At 43.3% G+C, this 25,241-nt stretch overlaps 1 protein-coding gene across 1 annotated transcript in view; it reads left to right on the top strand.

Annotated features, from left to right (window-relative positions):
- Positions 1-25,241, top strand: part of MAN1A2 (mannosidase alpha class 1A member 2) — a 309,610-nt gene that overhangs the window by 264,493 nt on the left and 19,876 nt on the right. Inside the window, exons 9-10 of the mRNA XM_030535069.1 lie at positions 5,740-5,855; positions 20,986-21,205. Coding sequence (XP_030390929.1) covers positions 5,740-5,855; positions 20,986-21,205 — 336 coding nt within the window. The remainder of the gene's footprint in view (positions 1-5,739; positions 5,856-20,985; positions 21,206-25,241) is intronic.

The raw sequence follows: 25,241 nt of genomic DNA, 5'->3' as shown, positions 1-25,241 counted from the left end.
ACTTCTGCTTGTGCTTCTTCACGGTTGTCAAGAGGCCTTTATATGACCCAATGCATTGGCTGATGATGTTGCGGACCTCTTCATTAGTGATGTGGTCGAAGTAGGAGATGCCCAGGATTTTACGGAAGTATCTCATCTCTACTACCTGTATTTTCCATTCAAGTTCTGCCATAAGGGTCCATGTCTCACACGCATACAGAAAAATGGAGGTTACCAATGCGTGCAGCACTTTCAGTTTGAATTCCAGGGAGATGTTCTTGTCCCTCCAAATTGGCTTTAGCTTTGCCACTGCTGCTGTTGTTTGCACAGTTCTTGCCCGAATTTCTGTCTTGGATCCTTCGTCAGTGATGATTGCCCCCAGATACTTGAACTGTTTCACTGTCTTCTGCTCGTGTCCACTGACAGTGATATGTGAGCTGATCCCATCACGTTTGTTTGTCATCAGCTTGGTTTTCTCTGCACTGATTTCCATGCCATATTTTGCAGAGGTTTCATCCAATCGTTTCACAAGGCTGGCAAGTTCATCTTCGCTGCCTGCCAGGCCACCAATGTCATCAGCAAACTGAAGATTTGAGATTGTTCACCCCCCAATGCTGACTGTGCATATGTGATCTTCTAGGGCATCAGTCATTATGCGCTCCAAGTAGATGTTGAATAGTATGGGCAAAAGAAGGCAGCCTTGCCGTATTCCAACAGTGGTGGCAAAATCAATCTCCTGTTGTGCCATTGACAAAAACTGCACTGCTGGCCTTGGCATACATATGTTTAATGGTAAGAATAAGCTTACGACCAACATTATACTTCTTCATGGTTACCTAGAGAGCTTCATGCCATACTCTGTCAAATGCCTTCTTGAAGCCAACAAAGACTTGGGAGATGTCCTACTGGTGTTGTAAGTACTGCTTGTGGCTTCAGTCTGTTCAATATGACTTTCAACATCACTTTGCTGGGATGGCTAATTAAGCTTATAGTCCGATAATTTTGACACAATTGCGGGTTGCCTTTCTTTGGCAGAGTGATTATTAGTGACTGTGTTCACATGGAGAGCCACTCACTGTTCTGCCAGATCTTGTTGCAGTTCTTGGTGAGTACATCTATTACTATTTCTCCTCTGAATTTCATCAGTTCAGCTGGGATGTTGTCAATACTTGTAGCCTTTCCGTTCTTGAGTGATTTCACAGCTGTCTCCTCTTCTTCACACAGTATTGGAAAGTCATCCTCCTCTGTTGAATCTGGGCTGTCTCAGACACTAGGATCTTCATTTGTCTGGTGGTTGTATAGATCAGAGTAGTAGTTTGTCCACCTATTGATGATGTCCCTTTCTTCTATAAGACTGTTCCCCTTTTTGTCTTGAATTGCGCTAGCTTTGATCCATCTTTCCTTTGTCAGATCTTTTACAACCTGGAAGGCTCGTTTGCTATTTTTATTATCGATACACTCTTCAATTTTAGAGCACTGTTTTTCAATCCATATCTCCTTGGCCACCTTCATTCCTTTCTTGATCTTTCTGCCAATCGCTCTGTATTTATCAGCTCCCTCAGTGCTGTTTTTGTCTCCCTTAAGTTCTCTTCTAATGTCACACAGTTGTAGTATTTCATTAGTGACCCATGGTTTTGTCTTCTTACGATGTTTCCCAAGGATGTCCATTGCTGCCTCATTCATTACTGCATTGAAAGTGTTGATCATTGTTTCTATGTCTTCCTCTAGAGTAAGCAGCGTGGCAAATTTTCCACCGACCGTTGCTTGGAATTACTCTGCAATGTTTCAGTCTCTGAATCTTTCTAAGTCAAACTTGGTTCTGGTGAGCTTTGGCCACAGTCAAAAATTTAGCATCACAAGATCACGATCACTTCCCATATCAGCACTGGGGAAGCTCCTTGTTTTAGCTCTGTTAATCCCAGAATGAAACTGATTTTGCGCCATGATGTAGTCGATCTGGTTGTGACGTAGACCATTAGGTGTGTGCCATGTTGATCGTCTGCATGCTTTATGTATTCCTAATGTGTTTGAAAGAACCAGATTGTTATAGCTGGCAAACTCCAAAAGGCTCAATCCTCTCTCATTGGTTACTGCGTTACAGAAAGGGCCACAATAATCTTGCCAATCTGCCTGTGTGTCAGTACCCACTTTTCCATTCCAATCTCCTTGTACAGTCAAGATATCTTTCTTGTGAATCTTATTGATTATGTCTTGGATCTGATTGTAAAAATCTTGAATTTGCTCATTGTCATAGTCTGTTGTAGGGGTGTAGACTTGTACCACTGTGATATTAAATGGACTGCCTTTAGACAGATGGAAATAAGCCTGCTGGGCATTGGGCAGCATCCTAATACTGAATTCTTGATATCTTTATGCACAAAAAATCCTATGCAATTTACATGTTTGTCCTCTCCACTGTAATAGAATACATGGCCTTCTTCCGTTAGTACCACTCCAAAGTTCTTGTATCTGACCTCAGAGAATCTCTAGGAGGTGTCAGGTGTACTGTTCAATTTCATACATGAATTCTTTCAACTTCCCTGTTTGTTTCAGTGTCCTTATATTCCATGTGGCTGTGGTAATGTTATATCTTCCACAGACCCTCTTTGTTGGGGTTACACCATGTCAACGTGCAGACTCACCCCTGCGGCGCCTCCTGCTGGGCTCTTAGTGAATTAGCTCATTCCAGCATCTGGAGTGCCCTCTGCAGGCCGGTGATCCGCCTGTCCTCTGGCCTTGAGTCCCTCCCTAGACCCCGGTGCCTCTCTTTGCTAGGATGCTTCCCCCTGGCAGTACCCCACCAATCTGGGTCTCCCCTCCCTGGGGAACCCCCAACCCACTATCCCCACTTTGCCTCAGTTTTGGCTACTGCCCAGTCTCCATCTAGCTCCCATTCACTGGGGCAGACTGCAGTATCAGCCACTCATCATAGGCAAAGGGGTTTGTACCTGCTGCCTTTGCCTACCCCTGGGTTGCCCCCTGCAACCCCCAGTACCTCTTGGCCTTACCCTAGGCCGCAGCCTGGGGCTTTCCAGGCAGGAGCTCCCCAGCTCCTCTGCCTTTCCCCAGCCCTGCTTTACTCAGGTACCCTGTGTCTAGCTCCCTGCAGCCAGGCCCTTCTCCCTCTACAGCCAGAAGGAGACTGACTGGGCTCCTGGCTCACTGCCTCTTATAGGGGCCAGCTGGGCCTGATTGGGACCTGGCCACAGCTGAGACTGCTTTCTCCCAATCAGCCCAGGCTTCTTGTCCCAGCCACAGCCCTCTCCTGGGCTGTTTTAAGCCCCGAAGGGCAGGCACGGGTAACCACCGTGCTACACACCAGTAGTATACTTGTCATGTCTGCCCTGGTGGGAGATGGATGGCGCAGTCATTATTAACCTGGGCTGCGATCAATCCAGTATTGACATCATTGACTTGTTCATCATATGGTGTGTCTTGGGCAAATTTCTAACCTGGCAGAGCCCATCCATCTCCAGGCAACCCCCTTTTAGTTGCCTCTTACAACATGCAGCAGGAACAGTGGGCCTGTTCTGTCCCCGGACCCACAGGGGACATCAAACACTTTACTGAAGTCCAAATATATTGGATCTACTGACTTCCCTTATCTAAAAAAATCAGTTATTTTCTCAAAGAAGGAAATTTATTAGTCTGGCATGATCTGACTTTGTGAATTTAATTGTTCTTTTCTTCACAATTTGCTCTAAAACCTTGCATGCTACTGAGAACATGAGAACATAAGAACATAAGAATGGCTCTACTTGGTCAGACCAAAGGTCCATCTAGCCCAGTATCTGTCTTCCAGCAGGGGCCAGTGCCAGGTGCCCCAGAGGGAATGAACAGAACAGGTAATCATCAAGTGATCCATCCCGTGTCGCTCATTCCCAACTTCTGGCAAACAGAGGCTAGAGTCACCATTCCTGCCCATCCTGGCTCATAGCCATTGATGAACCTATCCTCCATGAATTTATCTAGTGCTTTTTTTAACCATGTTGTGGTCTGACTAACAGGTTTGTAATTGCATGGATCACTTTTTTTTCCTTTTCTTAAATATAAGTACAACGTTAGCCGTTCTCTAGTCATATGGTACTTTCACCCAAATAGATTTATTAAAAATCCTTGTTCCTGGACTAGCAATCTCATGTGCCAGTTCTTTCAGTATTCTGGGATGAAATTACCCAGTCCCTCCAGTTTGAGCACATTAAGCTCTTCAAGTTTTTCTTCAACATCGTGTGGTGAGCTCCAGTTATAGACACTCATTTCCATCAGCCATAATGTCTTCATGCACATGCTCTATATTATCATTCTTTCTGAAAACTGAGGCAAAGTATTCATTTAGTTTTGGGGCCATACCTAGATTATCTTTAATCTCCTTTCCATCCACACTGTGTAGTGACCCAGCCTCATCCTTTCTTATTCCCTTTTTATCTATGTAACTAAGGCTATGTCTACACTACACACCTTACAGCAGCACCGCTGTATTGCTGCAGCTGAACCCTATAAGGTCTCCCATGTAGCTGCTTTATGCCGACATAATTAAACCACCCCCAGTGAGCAGCAGTAGCTATGCCAGGCAAAAGCATCTCCCACCAACATAGCACCGTCCTCACTAGCGCTTCTGTCAGTGTAATTTATGGCAGTCAGAGGGGTGTTTTTTCCACACCCCTGACCAACAAAATTTTACCGACAGAAGTGTTAGTGTTGACGTAGCCTAAAAAAACCTCTTATTATTTATTTTAATTTCCTTGGTGAGATTTTCTGTCACCTCCTGTGGGTTTAGCTTAATATGAAGGCAAAAGACAGCAGAGAAGGAAAACAAACCCCCCACTGAAAGTAAAACTCGTAGTCTGACACAGGTACCCATGGAGAGTCCCCAATATAAAACAGCATGCATTATGTATGTAGATTCTCCAGATTCTCACAGGTATTCTCTGATGTCCTTACTGTGCTCTCTTTGGGTACAAGTGAACATGCATTTGAATGTGATGAATATGACTTCTGAGGATAAGCAGCCTTTGAAATGAAAATCATCACAGTAAGGATCACTGTATATGTACTTAAGGAGACCCAGCATTGGATTCTAATAGATATGCAAGAAAGCACAGCTAACAATGTAGTGAACAGTGCATGCCTTACTCAGTTACCCAACTGCAGTTGAACTATACCTGGGGTAACAGAACAAGGTTTACACTATATACTGCGAAGGAAAGTAGTCACCAATTTAACTGTGAACGAATATGAATATGAGTATTTACCTTGGTACATTTTGCAGGTTCTGTAAATTATTATTTCATGATGAATAATAAAAATATCCTTGAAAGAACAGATTCTCTATGGGTTTGAACAATTTATATAGCTACATGTTCCAATTATATCCCTGCTATTGAATCTGAGAGTGTATGTTCTTATTTATTTAAAACAGCAACAACAACAAACAATGAAAAGATTAAGTTCTGTGTAATGGAGCCAAAGCATTCCTTACATTAAATCTGTGCCATGGAAGGGTCAGCCTTACTCTGTAAATGACACAGAATGAGGAATACTGAACATGCACAGTAGGAAAACTGTGAAGTCTGCTGTGGGACAGATTCCAAGAAAATGAAATAAAAGGTTTGAGGGGAAATAGCTGCTGAACTGCATTAAAATAATGACGGTTTGAAACTGGTAGGGGCTTAAACAAAATGTAGAATTTTGTCCTGGATAAATCCAAGGTGGTACTGTATTAAAATCCCCTACACTTTTTTCTCTTTTTCTCTGTTATAGATCACACATCCGTGGGCGGGCTGGGAGACAGTTTTTATGAATACTTATTGAAAGCCTGGCTGATGTCAGACAAAATGGACACGGAGGCAAGGAAAATGTACGACGATGCTATTGAGGTGATTATAATTCGCTGAATTTTTCTATGTAATGGATAAAAATAGTGCCACTGAAAAAACCACTTTTGATAACTGGGAAGCACATGACTTTACCTGTTTTATTAAGTCTACTTGGAAAACAATTTGATTGTTTTTAAGGCTCCAAGAATACAACAGAAACTTTTCCTTTTGTGTAGTTTAAGAAAAAATATTTCAGTGGAATCTATTTAGTGCAGTGTATCAGACAAAAAAATATCAACTCCTTCAAAATGATTAGCTACAGAAAATCAAGGTGAAGTTTAATTGGGACTGGCCCTACAACCCTATATGTTCAAAATTTCCCATGACATAATGGATAGTCTTCTTGCCAGTTAAATGTATGTAATGACACTAGGAATTGGGGTCCTGAATTTTTTATTCCTTAAATTATTTTTGAAAGCATTTGGATGTTATACAAAATTTTTATTTAGTAATTGTGTAGCTGGTACAAACCAATGTCGTCCCACGGTGACTCTCTTTGCAGTGTTTTTCATGCCACCTTGTAAAGTGATCTTGTTGGATCTTAACATTGAGTGGTGTCAGCATAGTAACTATGCTTCTAGTAACTATGCTTCTATGCTTCTAGTAACTATGGGTCACGCATGGTGCACTCCTAGGATGACCTGTGGCTTAATTTTTTCCTGCCAGATCAGACTGGGGGAGAATGGGACTCCTTGTCAAGAGTCAAGAGGCTAATTATAAGGTTTTTTTCTTTAAAATGTTTTAAATGTTTAGGCCATTCACCTTGATGAGTATGATCACCAATTAAATATAGTACTAGAATATAGATTTTCATACATTGTTGGATAATCTTTGAAACATCTCTGTAGGCAGACACAGTATTATTCCAGGCATACTACTAATGCAGTAGTTCCCAAACTTTTTACCTTGCAGTGTGGGGCCAGCAGCCAGGGCCCCAGGTGCAGGGCCAGCAGCTGGAGTCGGGGCCAGGAGCGGAACTGGGTGGCCCAGTGGGAGCTGGCTTGGTGGGAGCTGGACCAGGCTCCAGCTGGACCCCCCCCTCTGTGCCTGCTTAGGGAATCACCCCATAGTTTGGGGACCTCTGTGCTAATGCTGTGATACACTGTTCATGTGATTACACTCTTGTGGTTTCAAACACAATCTTCTTTGTTAATTTGGCCCACGCAATCCACCATCCTATAAATGTGACATATATTCTTGATTCCTAGATGGTCTGAAGTAATTAGGATGAAATTCAATAAGGACAAATGCAAAGTACTCCACTTAGGAAGGAACAGTCAGTTGCACACATACAAAATGGGAAATGACTGCCTAGGAAGGAGTACTATGGAAAGGGATCTGGGGGTCATAGTAGACCATAAGCTAAATATGAGTCAACAGTGTAACGCTGTTGCAAAAAAAAGCAAACATCATTCTGGGATGTATTAGCAGGAGTGTTGTAATCAAGACATGAGAAGTAATTCTTCCACTCTACTCCATGCTGATTAGGCCTCAGCTGGAGTATTGTGTCCAGTTCTGGGCGCCACATTTCAGGAACGATGTGGACAAATTGGAGAAAGTCCAGAGAAGAGCAACAAAAAAGATTAAAGGTCTAGAAAACATGACCTGTGAGGGAAGACTGAAAAAATTGGGTTTGTTTAGTTTGGAGAAGAGAAGACTAAGAGAGGACATGATAACAGTCTTCAAGTACATAAAAGGTTGTTAAAGGAGGAGGGAGAAAAATTGTTCTTCTTAACCTCTAAGGATAGGACAAGAAGCAATGGGCTTAAATTGCAGCAAGGGAGGTTTAGGTTGGACATTAGGAAAAACTTCCTAACCATCAGCGTGATTAAGCAGTGGAATAAATTGCCTAGGGAGGTTGTGGAATCTCCATTATTCGAGATTTTTAAAAACAGGTTAGACAAATACCTGCCAGGAATGGTCTAGATCAGAGGTTCTCAAACTGATGGACCACAAACTCCATTCAGGTGGTTCGCGGAGAGTTCCCTCTAAGGTGTGCGTCTGGGTGGCCACACACGAGAGAATGAAGGGCCACCTACCTAATTAGTGGAGCCATGTAGGCATGGCTCCACTGATTAGGTGCCTGGACCCTGGAGAAGACGCACACATAAAGTGAGGTGGTGGACTTGGGGGGAATAGGGGGCAGTGGGGTGAGAAGAGGGGGTGGGGGGATTTGGGACTTGCAGGGCTGCAGCAGCCAGAGAAAGACGACTTTCTCTAGCTGTGGCTGTGGCTGTGGCTGCCAGGGAGAGACCCTCCCTCCTTCCCAGCCCCAGCTTGGGGGATGCTTCGGCGGGGGAGAGAGGGCACATCCATCACATTAGAAAGGTAAGACTACTGATATTAAAATACGAGTTGTGTGCTTTTATTTGTAGCACAAAAAAATGCTTATTATTAAGGTTTTTTTTCATAGAGCGCTTTTTTCCAAAGCGCTTTACAGTAGTTAGCTAATGATACAAACAACATTTGAAAAGATCATTAAGTGGTCTGCTGAGACTCTCCACAATTTTCAAGTGGTCCACGAAAAAAAAAGTTTGAGAACCACTGATCTAGATAATACTTAGTCCTGTCATGAGTGCAGGGGACTGTACTAGATGACCTCCCGAGGTCCCTTCCAGTCTTATGATTCTGTGTATGGCCTTGCATTTAGCTATATTAAAACACATGCTGTTCAAGTATGCCCAGCTTATTATTTGTTTTACCTGCTCTGTAGAACTGACCTGTCTTTATGATTGTTAACAACTTTGCCAATTTTTGTGTCACCTAAAAACTTTCAGCAGTGATTTTCTATTTTCTTCCAGATCATTGATACTGAATAGCATTGGACCAAGATCTGATCCCTGTGGGATCTGTTGTGTTAATTTTGATGGAATTAAATTAATTCAAAGAGTCAAAGGGTCTATTTCATCTTTTCACTGTACAACTCTAAACATTTAAACATGGTTCCAGTTTTTGAGCACAGAGACCTCAGTCTGCTTATAATGGCAAACACACCACTAAAAATCTTATTGATCTTTTATTAAAGCTACACAAAAGAAGGAAGTATCAGAGGGGTAGCTGTGTTAGTCTGGATCTGTAAAGCAACAGAGAGTCCTGTGGCACCTTATAGACTAACAGACATATTGGAGCATGAGCTTTCGTGGGTGAAAACCCACTTTGTCAGACGCATTATGGTCCAATACGTCTGTTAGTCTATAAGGTGCCACAGGACTCTTTGTCGCTAAAAAAGAAGGAAAAGCAGTTAAAGCATTTGAAATGTAAAGTAGTAAGTCAGGCTTTTATTTTAAGAATGCTCCTTGTTCCTTTTCCCTTTAGATGTAGAGAGTTTTTATAAGGGAAAAAAACCCAGTCTGACAGTCTTTTAGAGGATATTAAAGACAGTAAAAATGTCCTTTTTGGGGAAAGACACAACAAGACGAACACACACAAAAGGAGAGAAAGGAACTGCAAAGATACAAAATGCAGCTTCGGTCTCTGGCGCTGACTTTCGCACTTGCAACCTTTCAGCTGAAGAAACACAGGCACAGCCCACTGTCTTATCACCCATTCCAAGGCCTAGAAAACTCGTAGCAGAATCGGGCTGTTTAAGATACTGCTTTCATTGCCTCTCTGATTACTGGCTTACAGCAATGTTGCAAAAAATGCAGTCCTGGCCAGCTAAGCCAAGTTCTTATTAAACAGAAAGCAAAAAGAGAGGAAAGAGAAGAAATAAGGTGTGGAAGCAAAAGGACACATACGATAGGAATGACAGCAGGAACCCAAATCTCACATTTCAGGTGATTTAGCTGGGGCCAGTGAAGAGGCTGATATCATGTGGGTTTCGCTCTGGCCCAGTGCGGGCAGGACATCTCTCAGGATCAGAAGAGTGAAAGTCCAACAGTGTCACAGTGGCTCCTGGAGTTCCAAGAGATAGTGGTGGGAGCCATGGTGGTAAAGATTGCTCCTTTTGGTCCACCCAGCCTCCAAAAATGTTGATCCATGAAGTCTTATTTTTAAGGACTCCAAAAGGGAATGATGGGGGATATAGTTCATCCCCTCATTATTTGGTCCAGCAATTAGACCTAATTTCTGACACTTCAGTTTTGCTTCATTAGCTTCCAATTCCATTCTCCTCTTGTTTACCAGTCCTGATCTTAACACCATCCTTGGGTGGTATCAGTAGACTCTTGTTTTGACTAATTCAGTTTTTCTGTCTCCCTTTTGTACCTTTTCCCATACAGTTTTATATAACACTCTGACTTTTAATTTTGTTACTTTGGACAACTTAGAGTACAGGCGTCTGCGTAAGAGGCCCCACTGTAATGCCCCCATTAGATAATGATCCCCCATTTGTAATTGTGTTTTGTGGTGGGTCTGTTAGCAAGTTTTTAATCTATTTACTATGTGCTACATTGATTTTATATAATGCTACATTTTTAATCAGAATATCATACGTCAAATGCCTTACTGAAGTCTATTAGGTCAACACAGTTACTTTTGTCAAACTTGTGATTTAATTTTAAAAAGATTTGAAATGTTTTTGAGAGGACCTATTTTCTACAAAGCTATGTTGATTTGCATGAGTTTGCTGCTGTCTCTAGCTCTACTAATTCCATCCTATCTGAGCCTTTCCATGATTTTGCTTGGAACTGATGTCAGATTAATCTGATCTGTAGTTACCAAGTTCATCCCATTACCCTTTTTAATTTTTGGCAAAATGTTAGTTTTTTTCTGGTCCTTTAGAACTTCCCCAGTATTCCAGGATTTGTTAAAAAGCAACATCAGTAGTTCAGAGAGCACCTCAGCTCTTCAGCCTCTTTTGATATTTTTGGGTGCAAGTTACTGGTCCTACATGTTTAAAAATGTTTATCAGTTGCTGTTTAGCATCCTCCCTAGTTACTGTTGGAATCAAAAGTATTTCATTATCACCGTGGTCTGTGAATATGTAAACCCCATTTCTTTTTCTTATTTCATGGTGGTCAGCCCAAAACCCTTAAAACTATATCTGTCATTGTACTCCCTATGGTCCCAGTCTTGCCAGTGATTCCATATGGGCAGATCCCTGTGCTTGCATGGAGACACAGGGAAGTTAAAGTGGGTCCAAACTTGCATCGGGGTTCACCCATGTGGAACAGCTTTCAGGATCAGGGCCTATTTTTGTAGACAGAAATTCTGCTAGACATAGCAGGAATATGTGTGCAAACAAGTGTTCAGTAAGTATAGCTGATTGTTTTCTCTAACTACATTTTGGATGTTTTATTAAATCCATAGAATAATTAATCAGAATTGATCTCTAGTGCATGGATGACAGCATATGTCTGTAAGTGTTCTGTGTCTCTGGGCATATCTTCATTGCAATGTAAGCCTGGGCTCAGGCTCAAGCCCTAACCCCCCTTCTGTCTATACACAAATCTCTTGGACTCATGCTCAGACCCAGGGTCCAAGGACACCATGATGGTAAAGGGTCAAAGCCCAAGTTAAGGTTGAACCCAAGTTTCAAGCCCTATCATTTTACATTGTAGACACAGCCTTCCTCCACCCCACAGACTTGGGTTCTTGGAGTCCTCCAGCAGTATCCCACAATGCAATGAGATGGCTTCCTTTGTCCTTTCTCTTCCAAAAATCACCAGTTAACTCCAGAGAAATTGAAGCAGCCCCCTTGTTCCAGTGCAGCTGCTTAGCGTTTAACCCTTCTATTTTATTCTGAACATTGAGCTGCAAACCCACATTAGGAGAACCTTCAGCATTTGCAATGAATGCCAACTAGAAGAAATCCATTACAAAGTGTGTTACTTTGTGATCATGACAGCACAGCCAGATTTTGGCTATACAGTGGATTTTAGTAAGAGTACCAAGATTGACCATTCATACCAACAAATAGCCAAGATGATGTCAGCGTTGGAAATTTAACGGACCATGACCAATGCAGAGAACAGATTCAGTGGCACAAGACTGAGTACCTGAAAACCAGGGACCACAACTGCATCTCTGGCAACTCACTGACATTGTGCCAGTTTTATGATGAGTTGACTGGGTGCAGGGCACTGCGCCAAGCACAGAGCCACCAGTAGTGCACAATGGCCTGATCAGCTGGGATGGCCTCCTGCTGGCCTGAGAAGCCAGCATGGGAATCGATGGGTACAACAGGCACCAAGTGTGGCAAATAAAAAGACTTTGCTAACGAAATGGGTCCTAGAGGAGACCTTGCTGCAGGAGAAGCTGCAGCACATCCTGGGACCATACTCAGAGGAGCTTTTTGATCCCCCCACCAAAGGAACAGCTCACAGAAGGACTGGTTGTCAGAAATGGAAGAGGGCAAAGCTACCTAAAGCCTGGTAAGTTTCTGGCTCCATTTTTGTGTTTATAGGAACAGGAGGGATTTCTGCTCTAAGAACCAGTGCAAAAGATATAAGTCCTGGGTAGCAGCATGTATCTGCTAAGGGCAGATTGCATGACAGCACCTTGGCGTCCCTCAGTCTCCACCCACCGTGGGGAATTAAAAAACGAGACTGGGAAACACAAACAGTAAAACAAGCATGTAAAAGAGAATATTTAAGGCACACAGTTTTGCTAGTACATTCTAGTTTGTCAGAATAAGAATCTTATATTACATTCCCTGTATGTATGCTGCTTGATACCAGCCCAAGAGTGTAACAAGCGCCTGTAAAGACTGAACTGTACTGGAGGAGGTTCAAATGTCGTCCATTTTCACATGTAGTCCATTTCTGTTAAATGCAGTCCAGGCTTTCCATGGGTGATGAAATCATTAGTCCCAAATACGACTGGGGTTTGAATTCAGTCCAGAAATTTGCCGGGGGAAAGGGGGATGGCAATGGAGTTCTGTGTGTTTGCAGGCAGTCCTAACAGACTGTATCGGAAGCCATGGGGAGGCACTAAACCATTTGGAAGATAATGCCATATCCTGTTGAATTCTGACCCAATCCCAGGTGCTGATAGCTGCAGACTTTTCCTGTAGCAGGAACTCCAGATAAGTAGTCACATTTCGGGGAAGGATGTATTTTCCAGGGTCACCTTAGTAGCTCACCAGCCCATTCCACTCGTAGATATGCTGTTCAGTCATCATACATTCATGGGTGCTAGAACAATTTTTATAGTGGGGCTCCTGATAATGGAAACCATGTCTTTGGGGTTTGGTATCACTACTTCAAGCCAGTGGGTGCGGCAGCACACCAGCACCCCTAGTTCCAGCACTACTGCATACATTTGAATATTTCAGTGACAAACACATCTGGTTTCCCACCAGCAACTTGGAATAACACCTCTCTTTGTCATTCGAGCTCCACAAGAACTGTTATGGCCTCCAGAATGTGCAAAGCCTGAAGTGATAGAGAAGGCTTATGTAGTACAGCCACCAACGTCCCCCGAAAACTCCATTTCACTGAAAAACTTTAAACAAAAAAAATTGTAATTTTTAATATACCATTCTCTCCGCACTTCTTTCACTGGGATTAAGCCGGCTATGTCCAGGGAGCTCTGAAGCAGCCCTCTGCCAATACACTGAAGTTCAGTTTCAAAATTTAACATTTTCTGGCCTTGAAAGTCCAAAATGATTGTTTCTGTGCCTCTGCACTGAGACATTTGAGACAGTAACCCTCAGTGTCTTGTCCTCTTGCAGGCCCCTCTACCTCTACAGGCTTCAGTACCTCCACAGTTCACCCACACTGCAGAAGCCTGGCTCATCAATTGTACCTTCATGAACCATCCCAAGAGGAAGCGTTTCTGGGATGAATTTGTGACTGAAGTTCTGGACATGGCCAACAAGCAAGTCGAATACCAAAGGCAAAGGGATTTGTGGCAAGAGGAAAGACATGCAGGAGGCAAGTGGAGAAGGCTCAGGGTAGCTTTGTGGCTTGAGGACAGGATAGCGGCACAGGAGCAGGCGCTCACTTCGCAGTTCCTGGAACAGGAGTGATGATTAAGAGAGGAAGATAGAGCACAACAGAGAGAACTATCTGAGCAGCTGCTGTCTCTAATGTCTGCAAGAGTCCTGGCTCCTGCTGCACCTGCACCGTGGCCCAAATCCTTTCTGCAGTACCCTGGCCTGCATTCCAAGAACAGTTTGGACAACTTCATGGCTGGGTGGCCCATGCAATTGGGCCCTGAGCAACTGGACAGGGCAAATGTACCTCATGCAGTCCTCGTGCTGAACCCCTGCCCCATGGATGCCTCCACCTTCTTGCCCTGGCACCAAGCACATGGCAAATGTGGAAGGAAGAGAAAAGGGAAGGAAGGAGTAGGGGGCACGCAATAGTGAGGGGAGCGTGTCTTGTACATAGTTTAACTGTTTGCACTTGTTTATGCACTTTGTTCTTGTTTACTTTTAAAGCTGTTAGTGTTACTAGTGCTTTGGTGCGCTAATGGCAGCTGGCCTGACAGGCAATGGTTTAATGGTGTACTTTTCCAATACATGTGTAAGGTTTTTATTTTATAAATACATTTTATTGTTATCATGCAACACATCATATAATGTGAATTTCAAATAATAAAGGTAAACACATGGGCAGGGACAACTGGGAGGTTGTATGCAAACCTCACATCTCGATACAGCTATAAGCATCAATCCACACATCAGTTATTTACATCGACATACCGTTCCCCTCCCCCCATTCCGTAAGCAGTCATGTCATTCAAAAGCACAATGCATGGCAATCAACCCACCTTCCCACACGAACAATCAGTGTCCGCCTCCACCAAACAAGCACAGACATAAAGGTACAATTCTCCATGTTCTGTTGGCCCATGCAAGTCCATAATGTGGGAGCACAAAGCAATTATGATTTCTGTTACCTGGATGCATCCAGCTTCAGCTGTGTTAGGTGCACTTTCTGACCGATTCAGCGGCCTATAGCTGTCGTAGGGGAATGGCTCACCTTTAGTTTCAAAAATATTGTGAAGAGCACTGCAAATTACAGTAATGTGGACAGCGTTGATGACACTTGGAATGCAAATAGGTCTTCAGACATCTCCAGCCAGAATTCAGTCTGCCAAAAGCACATTCAGCCACTGCTCTACACTTGCTCACAGTGTAATTAAACCTCCCTTTGCCAGGGCCTCTGAGATTAGGGTATGTTTTGTAAGAGAAAGCAAAAGGCAGTACATGGGGTCCCCCAGAAAAACAGTGGGGACAGTAACTCTGTTTATGACAATGTCCTGTGGTGGGAACAGTGTCCCAGGCTCTCTGTGAACATAGACTCCCAGTTGGCATCATGAACTTTTCCAGTGCAGCCAACACTGACATTCATAACTGTGCCGTTGTTGTCCATGGGGGCCAGGGTAATGATAGAGTAGTACTCTTTGTGGTTTATGTACTTGTGTATCTTGAGGAGGGCAAACTGTGGGCACATGGGTCCCATCTGTGGCCCCAGTGCAATTTGGAAACCCCATTCTCTCAAAGCCAGCAATTTACTTCAGGAATATCTTTTATGTCTGCCTCCTTAGGATTCCCTGCATGCCTGATTGCCTCCGAAACTGCCACAGTTGACTTTCCAACACCAGACTGGATGGCACTGGTAGCGAGCTTCCAGACAGTTATAGCAAGCTGCTTCTGGATTGGCATGGCTGCCCTCATCCATGTGTCTTTACCCTGAAGGGTCAGGGCAAGCTGCTCCCAAAGCTCTAGAAATGTAGCTTTCTTCATGCAAAAGCTTTGGACCCACTGCTTGTCATCCCAGGTCTGCATGATGATGTGATCCCACCAGTCTGTGCTTGTGGCCCTGCTCCAAAGAGCTCATCTATGTAGGGGGCATCAGCAGCTGTACTGAGTGTCAGGAGCAGCATCAACTAGTTCACATGTGCCATGTCTGTGTCTTCCTCCTCCTCCTGCTCTGTTATTAGCTCTGTCAGGTGCCTTTTGTGGGTGAGAAAACACCACCGAACTGCCCACCAGTGTCTCATGGAAGCTCAAGTATCAGAGGGGTAGCCGTGTTAGTCTGGATCTGTAAAAGCAGCAAAGAATCCTGTGGCACCTTATAGACTAACAGACGTTTTGGAGCATGAGCTTTCGTGGGTGAATACCCACTTCCTCAGATGCATGTAGTGGAAATTTCCAGGGGCAGGTAAATATATGCTAGCAAGCAAGCTAGAGATAACAAGGTCAGTTCAATCAGGGAGGATGAGGCCCTGTTCTAGCAGTTGAGGTGTGAAAACCAAGAGAAGAGAAACTGGTTCTGTAGTTGGCAAGCCATTCACAGTCTTTGTTCAATCCTGAGCTGATGGTGTCAAATTTGCAGATGAACTGAAGCTCAGCAGTTTCTCTTTGAAGTCTGGTCCTGAAGTTTTTTTGCTGCAGGACTGGCCTGCCACCCAAGGCCTGTGAAAGTGTGGGATCATTGTCCAGGATGGGTTGTAGATCCTTGATGATGCGTTGGAGGGGTTTTAGCTGGGGGCTGTATGTGATGGCCAGTGGAGTTCTGTTGGTTTCTTTCTTGGGTTTGTCTTGCAGTAGGAGGCTTCTGGGTACACGTCTGGCTCTGTTGATCTGTTTCCTTATTTCCTCGTGCGGGTATTGTAGTTTTGAGAATGCTTGGTGGAGATTTTGTAGGTGTTGGTCTCTGTCTGAGGGGTTAGAGCAGATGCGGTTGTACCTCAGTGCTTGGCTGTAGACAATGGATCGTGTGATGTGTCTGGGTTGGAAGCTGGAGGCATGAAGGTAGGCATAGCGGTCGGTAGGTTTTCGATATAGGGTGGTGTTAATGTGACCATCACTTATTTGCACTGTGGTGTCTAGAAAGTGGACCTCCCGTGTAGATTGGTCCAGGCTGAGGTTGATGGTGGGGTGGAAGTTGTTGAAATCGTGATGGAATTTTTCCAGAGTCTCCTTCCCATGGGTCCAGATGATGAAGATGTCATCAATGTAGCGTAGGTAGAGAAGGGGCGTGAGTGGACAAGAGCTGAGGAAGCGTTGTTCCAGGTTGGCCATAAAGATATTGGCATATTGTGGGGCCATGTGGGTGCCCATAGCAGTGCCACTGATCTGGAGATATATATTGTCATCAAATTTGAAATAGTTGTGTGTAAGTATAAAGGCACAGAGCTCAGCAGCCAGTTGTGCTGTGGCATCATCAGGGATAGTGTTCCTGACAGCTTGTATTCCATCTGTGTGTGGGATGTTTGTGTAGAGAGCCTCTACATCCATGGTGGCTAGGATGGTGTTTTCTGGGAGGTGACCAATGCATTGTAGTTTCCTCAGGAAATCAGTGGTGTCACGGAGATAGCTGGGAGTGCTGGTGGCATAGGGTCTGAGTAGGCCAGTCCTTGCCCACAGACAACCTGCCAACCTGAAACATATTCTCACCAGTAACTGCACACCGCACCATAATAACTCTAGCTCAGGAACCAATCCATGCAGCAAACCTCGATGCCAACTCTGCCCACATATCTACACCAGCGACACCATCACAGGACCTAACCAGATCAGCCACACCATCACCGGTTCATTCACCTGCACATCCACCCATGTAATATACACCATCATATGCCAGCAATGCCTCTCCGCTATGTACATCGACCAAACTGGACAGTCTCTACGGAAAAGGATAAATGGACACAAATCAGACATTAGGAATGGCAATATACAAAAATCTGTAGGAGAGCACTTCAACCTCCCTGGCCACACTATAGCAGACCTTAAGGTGGCCATCCTGCAGCAAAAAAACTTCAGGACCAGACTTCAAAGAGAAACTGCTGAGCTTCAGTTCATCTGCAAATTTGACACCATCAGCTCAGGATTGAACAAAGACTGTGAATGGCTTGCCAACTACAGAACCAGTTTCTTCTCTCTTGGTTTTCACACCTCAACTGCTAGAACAGGGCCTCATCCTCCCTGACTGAACTGACCTCGTTATCTCTAGCTTGCTTGCTAGCATATATTTACCTGCCCCTGGAAATTTCCACTACATGCATCTGAGGAAGTGAGTATTCACCCACGAAAGCTCATGTTCTAAAACGTCTGTTAGTCTATAAGGTGCCACAGGATTCTTTGCTGCTTTTTCATGGAAGCTCTGCCTGCGTCCTGATACAGGGGTGAAAGCCCAAACAAAAGAAGTTATTGAAATGGTGACTTCTCCATTTTTTTGGCTTCCATTGTTGGAAGCATACCTACCAAAATTGATGACTTAGAGGATGTTCTGGCAGGCCATTCAAACTTCCTATAACGTGTTGCATGGATGATCAAGTTTTCCCACACTGTACCACGAACAAAGCAATCACATTTCTGGAGGGCGCTAGGAAGTGTGGAATACAGTTGGTTGAACTCAGGTTTCAACTGTATTGTGGATGTCAGACCTGGGTTAAAAAATTCTTAACTTAGGGTTGGCAGTTATTGTAGACAAGCCCTGGGTTCTCAAACCCAGGGATTGCTGACTTGACTCCCATTAACCCATGGCTTACACTGCAGTGTAGACATACTCTTTAAAACCAAGTTCCAGCTTCCAATCAACCTACTCTTTTGTAGTTGCTCATAACTTTCTCAACTCTTCCTTTAAGGGTGATATTTCTAACTTTGGTTTTGGAAAATTTGAGCAAAATCTCTTCATATCATTTTTGAAGTAGAAGGGGTAGAGTACAAAATACACTTTCTTTCCATAGTCCAGTTATTTTTGTGTGTGTTCCCAGAACTTAAAAATGGATGGAGGAAGGAATGTGAAACTTAGTTTGTTTTATAGTTCTCACTGAGAAAGGAAAAACAAATCCAACTGATGGTAATTTATATTTAGCATTTTTGTAGCACTTTGTTTTCAAAGCTGTGCACAGACATTAACTAATCCCCCACAACACCCCTGTGGTGCAGTGGGTAAAGAAAAATGAGTTCTGTGTTTTCAAAGTTAGAATGTTGGCTCGTGTACACTGGAACTCTCCAGCTGAGTTCTCAGAGAAAAGTGAAGCTACGGATTATTAGAACTGGTACTGCTCTTATTTGCTGCTTAAGAACTAAAGACAAATAAGCTCTTAAGGCCATATTTAGCACTCAGCTGATTTCAGTGTTCAAGATGGCTCAGAAACTGTGGCTAAACTAAGAGCTTAGGCACCTTAATCATTTAAGAGTAAATTGTGGATACTAAAACACATCCTTGAGGAGGGGGCCTGCCTGTAATGAACAATATCTCTGCATTTGTTCGACATGCATCGGACATGCAAAATCTGCTCCATCATTAGAATAGAGCAGATTGCTGACCCCTCTATTTTGGCCCAGTTCTGAGGGGTAGTGTAGAGTGTGGAGGACCATGACCCTACTCTCTCTGTACCACCTTCTTGGCATCCTGCTTCCAATCAGGAGAACAGGGGCAAGCAGTGCCTCTACTTCCCAAATCACAGAGGGTTCAGGGACTACTTCCCAAATCAAAGGGCACTTGTATAGTCATGCAGACAGCAGATGAGGCATGACCATAAAGACTTCTGAAAATCTGGTCCTTAAGCTACTTTAAACTCTTTAAGTGGTTTAGTTTAGGCCTTAACCTTCGAGTAGACTTTAGTCTTTAACTGAGCTTAACTTTGAGTTCACCCATACTTCACTCCCCTAACTCTCACTGGGTGGGGAAAAGAGCACCTTTACATTCCCACTTGTGTCTGGTTGCGACACTCTTCTCCTTGCAGCAATTTTGAAGAAGGAAAAGAGAACAGAATCTATTCTGCAGATGTCAACCCCCAGAATTTAAATACCTTTAGCAGAGTATCATGTACTTCACAACAGAATGGGAACAAATTCCATGGCAACAAGTGCTAAATTCTACCAAAATGTTGATTTATTCTACTGCCAGAAAATACCCTTCGTTCCCATCTTCCCACCACTTTACAAACATCTATATGGCTCAAAATTGAAATAGTTACAGGTGTAAAATTTGTTGATATTTTTGATGGTTATTATTGAGGTTGGGTTTTTTTACTCTCCAGGTTGCCAAATTCAGCTCTCATAATGCTTTGCAGACAGACAGACACATTTTTGCTAGGGAAGTGGAGAGCTTGTAATTGACTTCCTTGGCTCATCTTCTCAGGTCTCAAGGCGGTTGAACTGTTCTCCAGGCAGCCTAATCCACCAGCCTACATTTCTGGCTTTCTGGCTACAAGCTGGACTCCAGCTCTGGCTCCTTGACCTCTGCTGCCTGGCTCCATGGAACAACGCAAGGAGTGTGCTTTATAATTGAGTCTACTCCCACTTATGGCAAAAAGCATCGACAGGCAGATTCTGGCAGAGCAGGAATACAGAAAGCTAAATGTTTGGTGGCAGGTTGCAGCAAAATAGCAAATTCCACTGCAAAAGTGCTGACTTCTGTAGCATCGTGGGAAAATGACAGATTTTGTGGTTGCAAAATCCTGAAGTGTGTGAGGCCCAGTTGAGATGAATGAGCTGTTCACATCTCTCAGGAGCTATTGTTTCTAGCTAGCTGTGAACTCAGGAAGATACTATTACATCAGCTACACACAGTTTACAGTTTTGAGGTTTTTCTGCAACCAGAAGGGCTAGGACAATTTTATTTAATTAATGTAGAAAATTTGGAGATCAGTTCGGCAGAAAAGGGGGCATTCTGCAGTCACAAAATTACAGAATATATGGGGTTCTGGTTTTAATAAATCAACTATAATAAAAGCTCAAGTATCTTAAATACAAACACTAAAAATACCATGTAACCCACATTAACACAGCGTGGGTCTTTGTCCTGCTCTAGTGGCTAGTGCCCATAAAGAAGTTTGTGAGGCTGCTACTGCTGCCAGCTAATGGGTCATAAGCCTTTATTTTCAATAGTAGAGTCATATGGTTTTAAATGAAGAGGTCCTGGGTTCAGCACCTGCAGATATCTGTCATAAAATGTATCAGAAGTAAATTGTACTTCAGATGTGACTGAGTTAATTTTGTTGTTGAACCCTTGATTTTTTGGAATTTCATTACTTTTACATGCTTGATTTCTAAACCATAGAATTACGTTGTGGTTAATTTTTGTGTTTGCCATGTTGAATGTGTTTTTAGATTGTTCATAGATAAATGTGGTAAGAAGGGAAAATATTCTTGTTTTGAAAATGACATTAATATTTTAACACAAGATCTGTGGTCAGAAATATATAGTGTTTAAAGCACAGTAAAAACAGATAGAATCTTGACTGTTTCCAGTATTTAAAGATTATCCCAATCTCCTTGCAGGCGATAGAAAGACATCTTATCAGAAAGTCTAACGGAGGACTGACATACATTGGGGAATGGAAAAATGGGCACCTTGAGAGAAAGATGGGCCATCTCACCTGTTTTGCTGGGGGAATGTTTGCACTTGGAGCAGATGGTTCCAGAGATGATAAGGCTGGACATTATTTGCAACTTGGAGCTGAGATTGCACATACATGTCATGAGTCATACGACAGAACAAGTAAGAGATATTATCAATTTAATTATTTTAGTTTAACAGGACCCAGCACAGTAGAAATACACAGGAAAGAGAGGTGGCCGGATTATTCAAGAGATTTGTCTTGAACGCATGAGCCTGACCATCCTCTAACTCGCATCATTTTTATGCTAGTGTAACTTTCTTGACTTAATTGGAGTTACTCCTGATTTATGCAGCCAGTGTAAGTGAATGTAGACTCAGACTATAAGACTTCTATGTTTGGTCATCGATGTCTATCCCTGACTTGTTTTCTAAATATAGTTTTGTGTGCAGATCATTCAGATGATAAAACTACATTTGAGAGAGCATTGGTACATGGGGTAATGTTTTCTTATAACCAACTTAAAATAGTTTTAGCAAAATAATTAATAAATGAGAATGTGCTCTGCAGAAAAACCCCAGCCATTTTTATAGTAATAACTGTCAGTCAGCCTTACCCTCTTGAAACATGAATTAGTGTGTGAAAATGTTACAATTTGAAGTCACATTGGTGAATTGCTGTTTTCCATGGTTCAAAAATCCCATTTGTCATGACAGTGCCCTCCTGCCTCTGGCTAAAATGATCACAGGTACATTTTTGCTGGCTGTGCAAGTTCACAAACAGATGCAGGTTGTACAGCATTTCCAACAATTTGGTGAGATTGTGAATCAGTTTGAAAATGAAGACAGTGAAATGTTAAAGGCTATTCAATTAAACTTGAAGCCTTGGGGCACTGGAACTCAGTAGCATTATATCATTGAACACTGATGGACACATTTATCAGCCATGATAGTCCAAGTAAAGCTAGCTCTTTCCATGACCCTGGGTCTCTCATTGATAAGGGCAGACTGTCTCTATTTATAGCAAACACCCCAGCAACCAGAAGTTACATAATCCCTATTGTGTATTCCCTGAACTGCGTCCCCTCAGTATTAAAAGACCACGCCTTAAAGATGGTGCAGAACTGCATGCATGGGCCCCAGAACCAGCACTTCGTACAATTATTAGGTAACTGAGCCTCTGGTTTGAGTTTCATTTGCAGTTATAATTGATTTGTTAAGAGTATGGTGGTCTGTACAGTTTTGACTGTCCTGAATGATAGCTTGCTGTAACAAGGTGCTGGTTTAAGAGGCACTGAACCAGCCTCTGTTAGCTCAGAACCTGCTAGCATAGCTCCCATGAAGGGGAACTGGCTGGAGCTGGCAGGGTGTGGCTCATTAAAAGAGCCTGAAAGCAATCACCTGTGCGCCTGCTGAGAGGAAGGCCTATAAAGCTAGCAGGAAGGAAGTAGGAGGGGACGAACAGGAAGTGAGGAATGAGGGCCTGTTGCTCCCAGCTGCTGTAAGAGCAAGCTGTTCCCTAAGTGGCTACCTGGCTGGTAGTGAATTGTAGATAGCTGTGTATATGTGGTGGTGGGAAAAGACTGGGAAATAAAAGGGCACTGGTGTGTGAAAGAGTGGTCTCCAGCGAATTTGTACCATGAGCAATGAAGCACTCATCTACACTTGCATTAGAGAACTTACACACTTAATAAAGCACAATCAACTGATCCAATCAAAGGCATTTTCAGATGGTACCAGCAACCTGGAGACTGGGTCTGTTCTTGTTGCCAGTATAGTACAGCAAGTAGTTCAAGGTCAAGGCTGGGGGTATTTGCAAATCATTGTATTACGGCTTGCAATGCGTTTGCCACTGTTTCCATCTTTGGGTGAATCTAGAGCTCCATTCCTGGTTAAGTTTCATTTACACAAAATTCATCCAAATCAAAGGAATAGAAAAACATGCTGAAGTAATATTGCATAAGCATTCTTCAGCGTCATTATATTTAACTTCATTAAAAGAATCAGTGATAAAATTCTTTAAAATGTTTGACTTTAAAGGGCAAGCCTTCGCACAGATTGGGGAGCTGAGGATCAGTCTGCTGCTTTTATTCTTGATTTCTTTGTGTCTGAGGTTCATTTTAGTGAAAGTTTTCTCCAGAATGAAGATGTCTTGAGTTTATCTCCACATGCCATCAGCTACTATACATAAGCTATATTGCCAGCAAGGGACACAAGAAAAAAAACCCTTTCCTATTCCAGCCACAAGGAGGTTGCAGTTCAGTTTTTATCTTCTCATTTGAATTCATGTCCCCTCAACTTTTTACTGTTGACATCCCCTTCAGTGTGGTTATAAGACTCAGACATTTTCACTTCTGATGTCCCACCCTACTTTTTTGTATTTGTCCATTTTTATGTGGGGTGCTGTAGTCAAAGTGGCTGCAGAATGAGCATTGTGCAGAAGGAATCATCACGGTAAACAGAAAAGAAATTGAGGTGGTTGACAAATATATTTACCTGGGTCAGCAGCTGAGCAGAGACAACTTATTCAACGGGTAATGCACTAGGAGGCAAAAGGCGGGGTGGGCAAGTTTCAACAAAATAAAGAGGTCTCTAATGGATGATGAACTGCCCACATAGGTGCTGACTTCTGCTCACGCCGGTGGGCGCTCAACCCCGCTCCACCCCCGCCCCCATTCCAACCCCTTCCCCAAAGTCCTCACCCCAACTCCAGCCCGTCCCTGCCCCATTCCACCTCCTTTCCCAAATCCCTGCCCAGGCCCCGCCTCTTCCCCACCTCCTCCCCTGAGCACGCCACATTCCCCATTCTCTCCCCCCGCCCCCAAGAATGGCCAAACAGCTGTTTGGCAGCGGCTGGGGGGAAGCACTGTGAAGTAGGTGGAGGAGCAGGATGAGGTGCTCTCGGTGGGGGGAAGGAGGAGGAGGTGGTAGAGTTGAGGGGAGGGGAGTTTGCCGGTGGGTGCAGAGCACCCACTAATTTTTCCCGGTGGGTGCTACAGCTCTGGAGCACCCACAGAGTTGGCACGTATGACTGCCCATGAAGAAAATGAAAGAACTGTTTAACTCCACTGTTCTGCCAGCAATGATATACAGAGCGGAGAGTTGGTCAGTGATGAAAGTAGAGGAAGAAAAATTCACTGTCACCCAGAAAGCAATGGAAAGGCGAATGTGTAAGATATCGCTCCATGAATCATATGCCAAATGAGATCAGAAGGCGTACAGAGGTGACCGATGTAGTGCAGGCAATGTATGAAGCAAAGCGAAGATGGGTGGATCATGTAGTCAGGCAAGACAATAGGTGGACAATCTACATCAATGACTGGATCCCCAGAGACCACAAGTGACCACTGGGCAGACCAAAAATGCGCTGGGCCGATCCCATGACAAAACTCTTTGGCCAGAAATGGAAAGAACGTGCTCGCAACAAAATAGAATGGTGTGGTGTAAACTTGTGTTCATGGAAGGACTGACGAGGACAAGCCGGACAAAGGTGACAATGGTGATGTAGTCCGATTTCCTGGATCAGGAAAGTATTTTGACGGAACACACTGGACTCCATGATATTTAGATCAGGATTTACTGAGGCCATCATCAGTTCTAAAACAGAATACGAAGGTCTTCTTGATATGACACGGACAAACCAAAACAGCTTCTGTAAAAGAAAGTTATGCTTCTCGTATCATTGAGCTCTTTGAGTGTGTCAGTAAAATTGTGGATAAAGGAGAAATGGACTTTCAAAAAGCCTTTCTCAAAGTTCCTCACAAATAAGCTATAGAGAAAGCTTTATCTCACCACATGACTACTTAAATTATTGTAATGGATTAGAAACTAGCTAAGAGACAGAAAACAAAGAATACAGATAATTGGTCAAATTTTCATCATGGCAAAAGTGGATGGTGCCCCAAAGATCAGGATTAGTGTTGTTTAATATATTTAAACTCCCTTGGAAAAAGGTGAATGATGGGCGCCAAATTTACAGGTGATACAAAATAATTCAAGATAGTGAAGGCTAGAAAAGATTGTGAGAAGCTCTGGTGGGAATAGGCAACATAGTGGCAGATGAAATTCACTGCTGACACATGCAAAGTAATACATTTTGGAAGAAGTAATTTCATCTTATTGGGTTCTAAATGAATAGTAGCAACTCAGGACAAAAAGACCTGGACAACTCAATGAATCTGTTCAATGTGCAGCAGCA

This window comes from Gopherus evgoodei, chromosome 1 (genome assembly GCF_007399415.2).
Source record: "Gopherus evgoodei ecotype Sinaloan lineage chromosome 1, rGopEvg1_v1.p, whole genome shotgun sequence".
Lineage (NCBI taxonomy): Eukaryota > Metazoa > Chordata > Testudines > Testudinidae > Gopherus > Gopherus evgoodei.
Note: the sequence above shows the minus strand (reverse complement) of the source record. Positions and strands in the feature narration are given on the sequence as shown.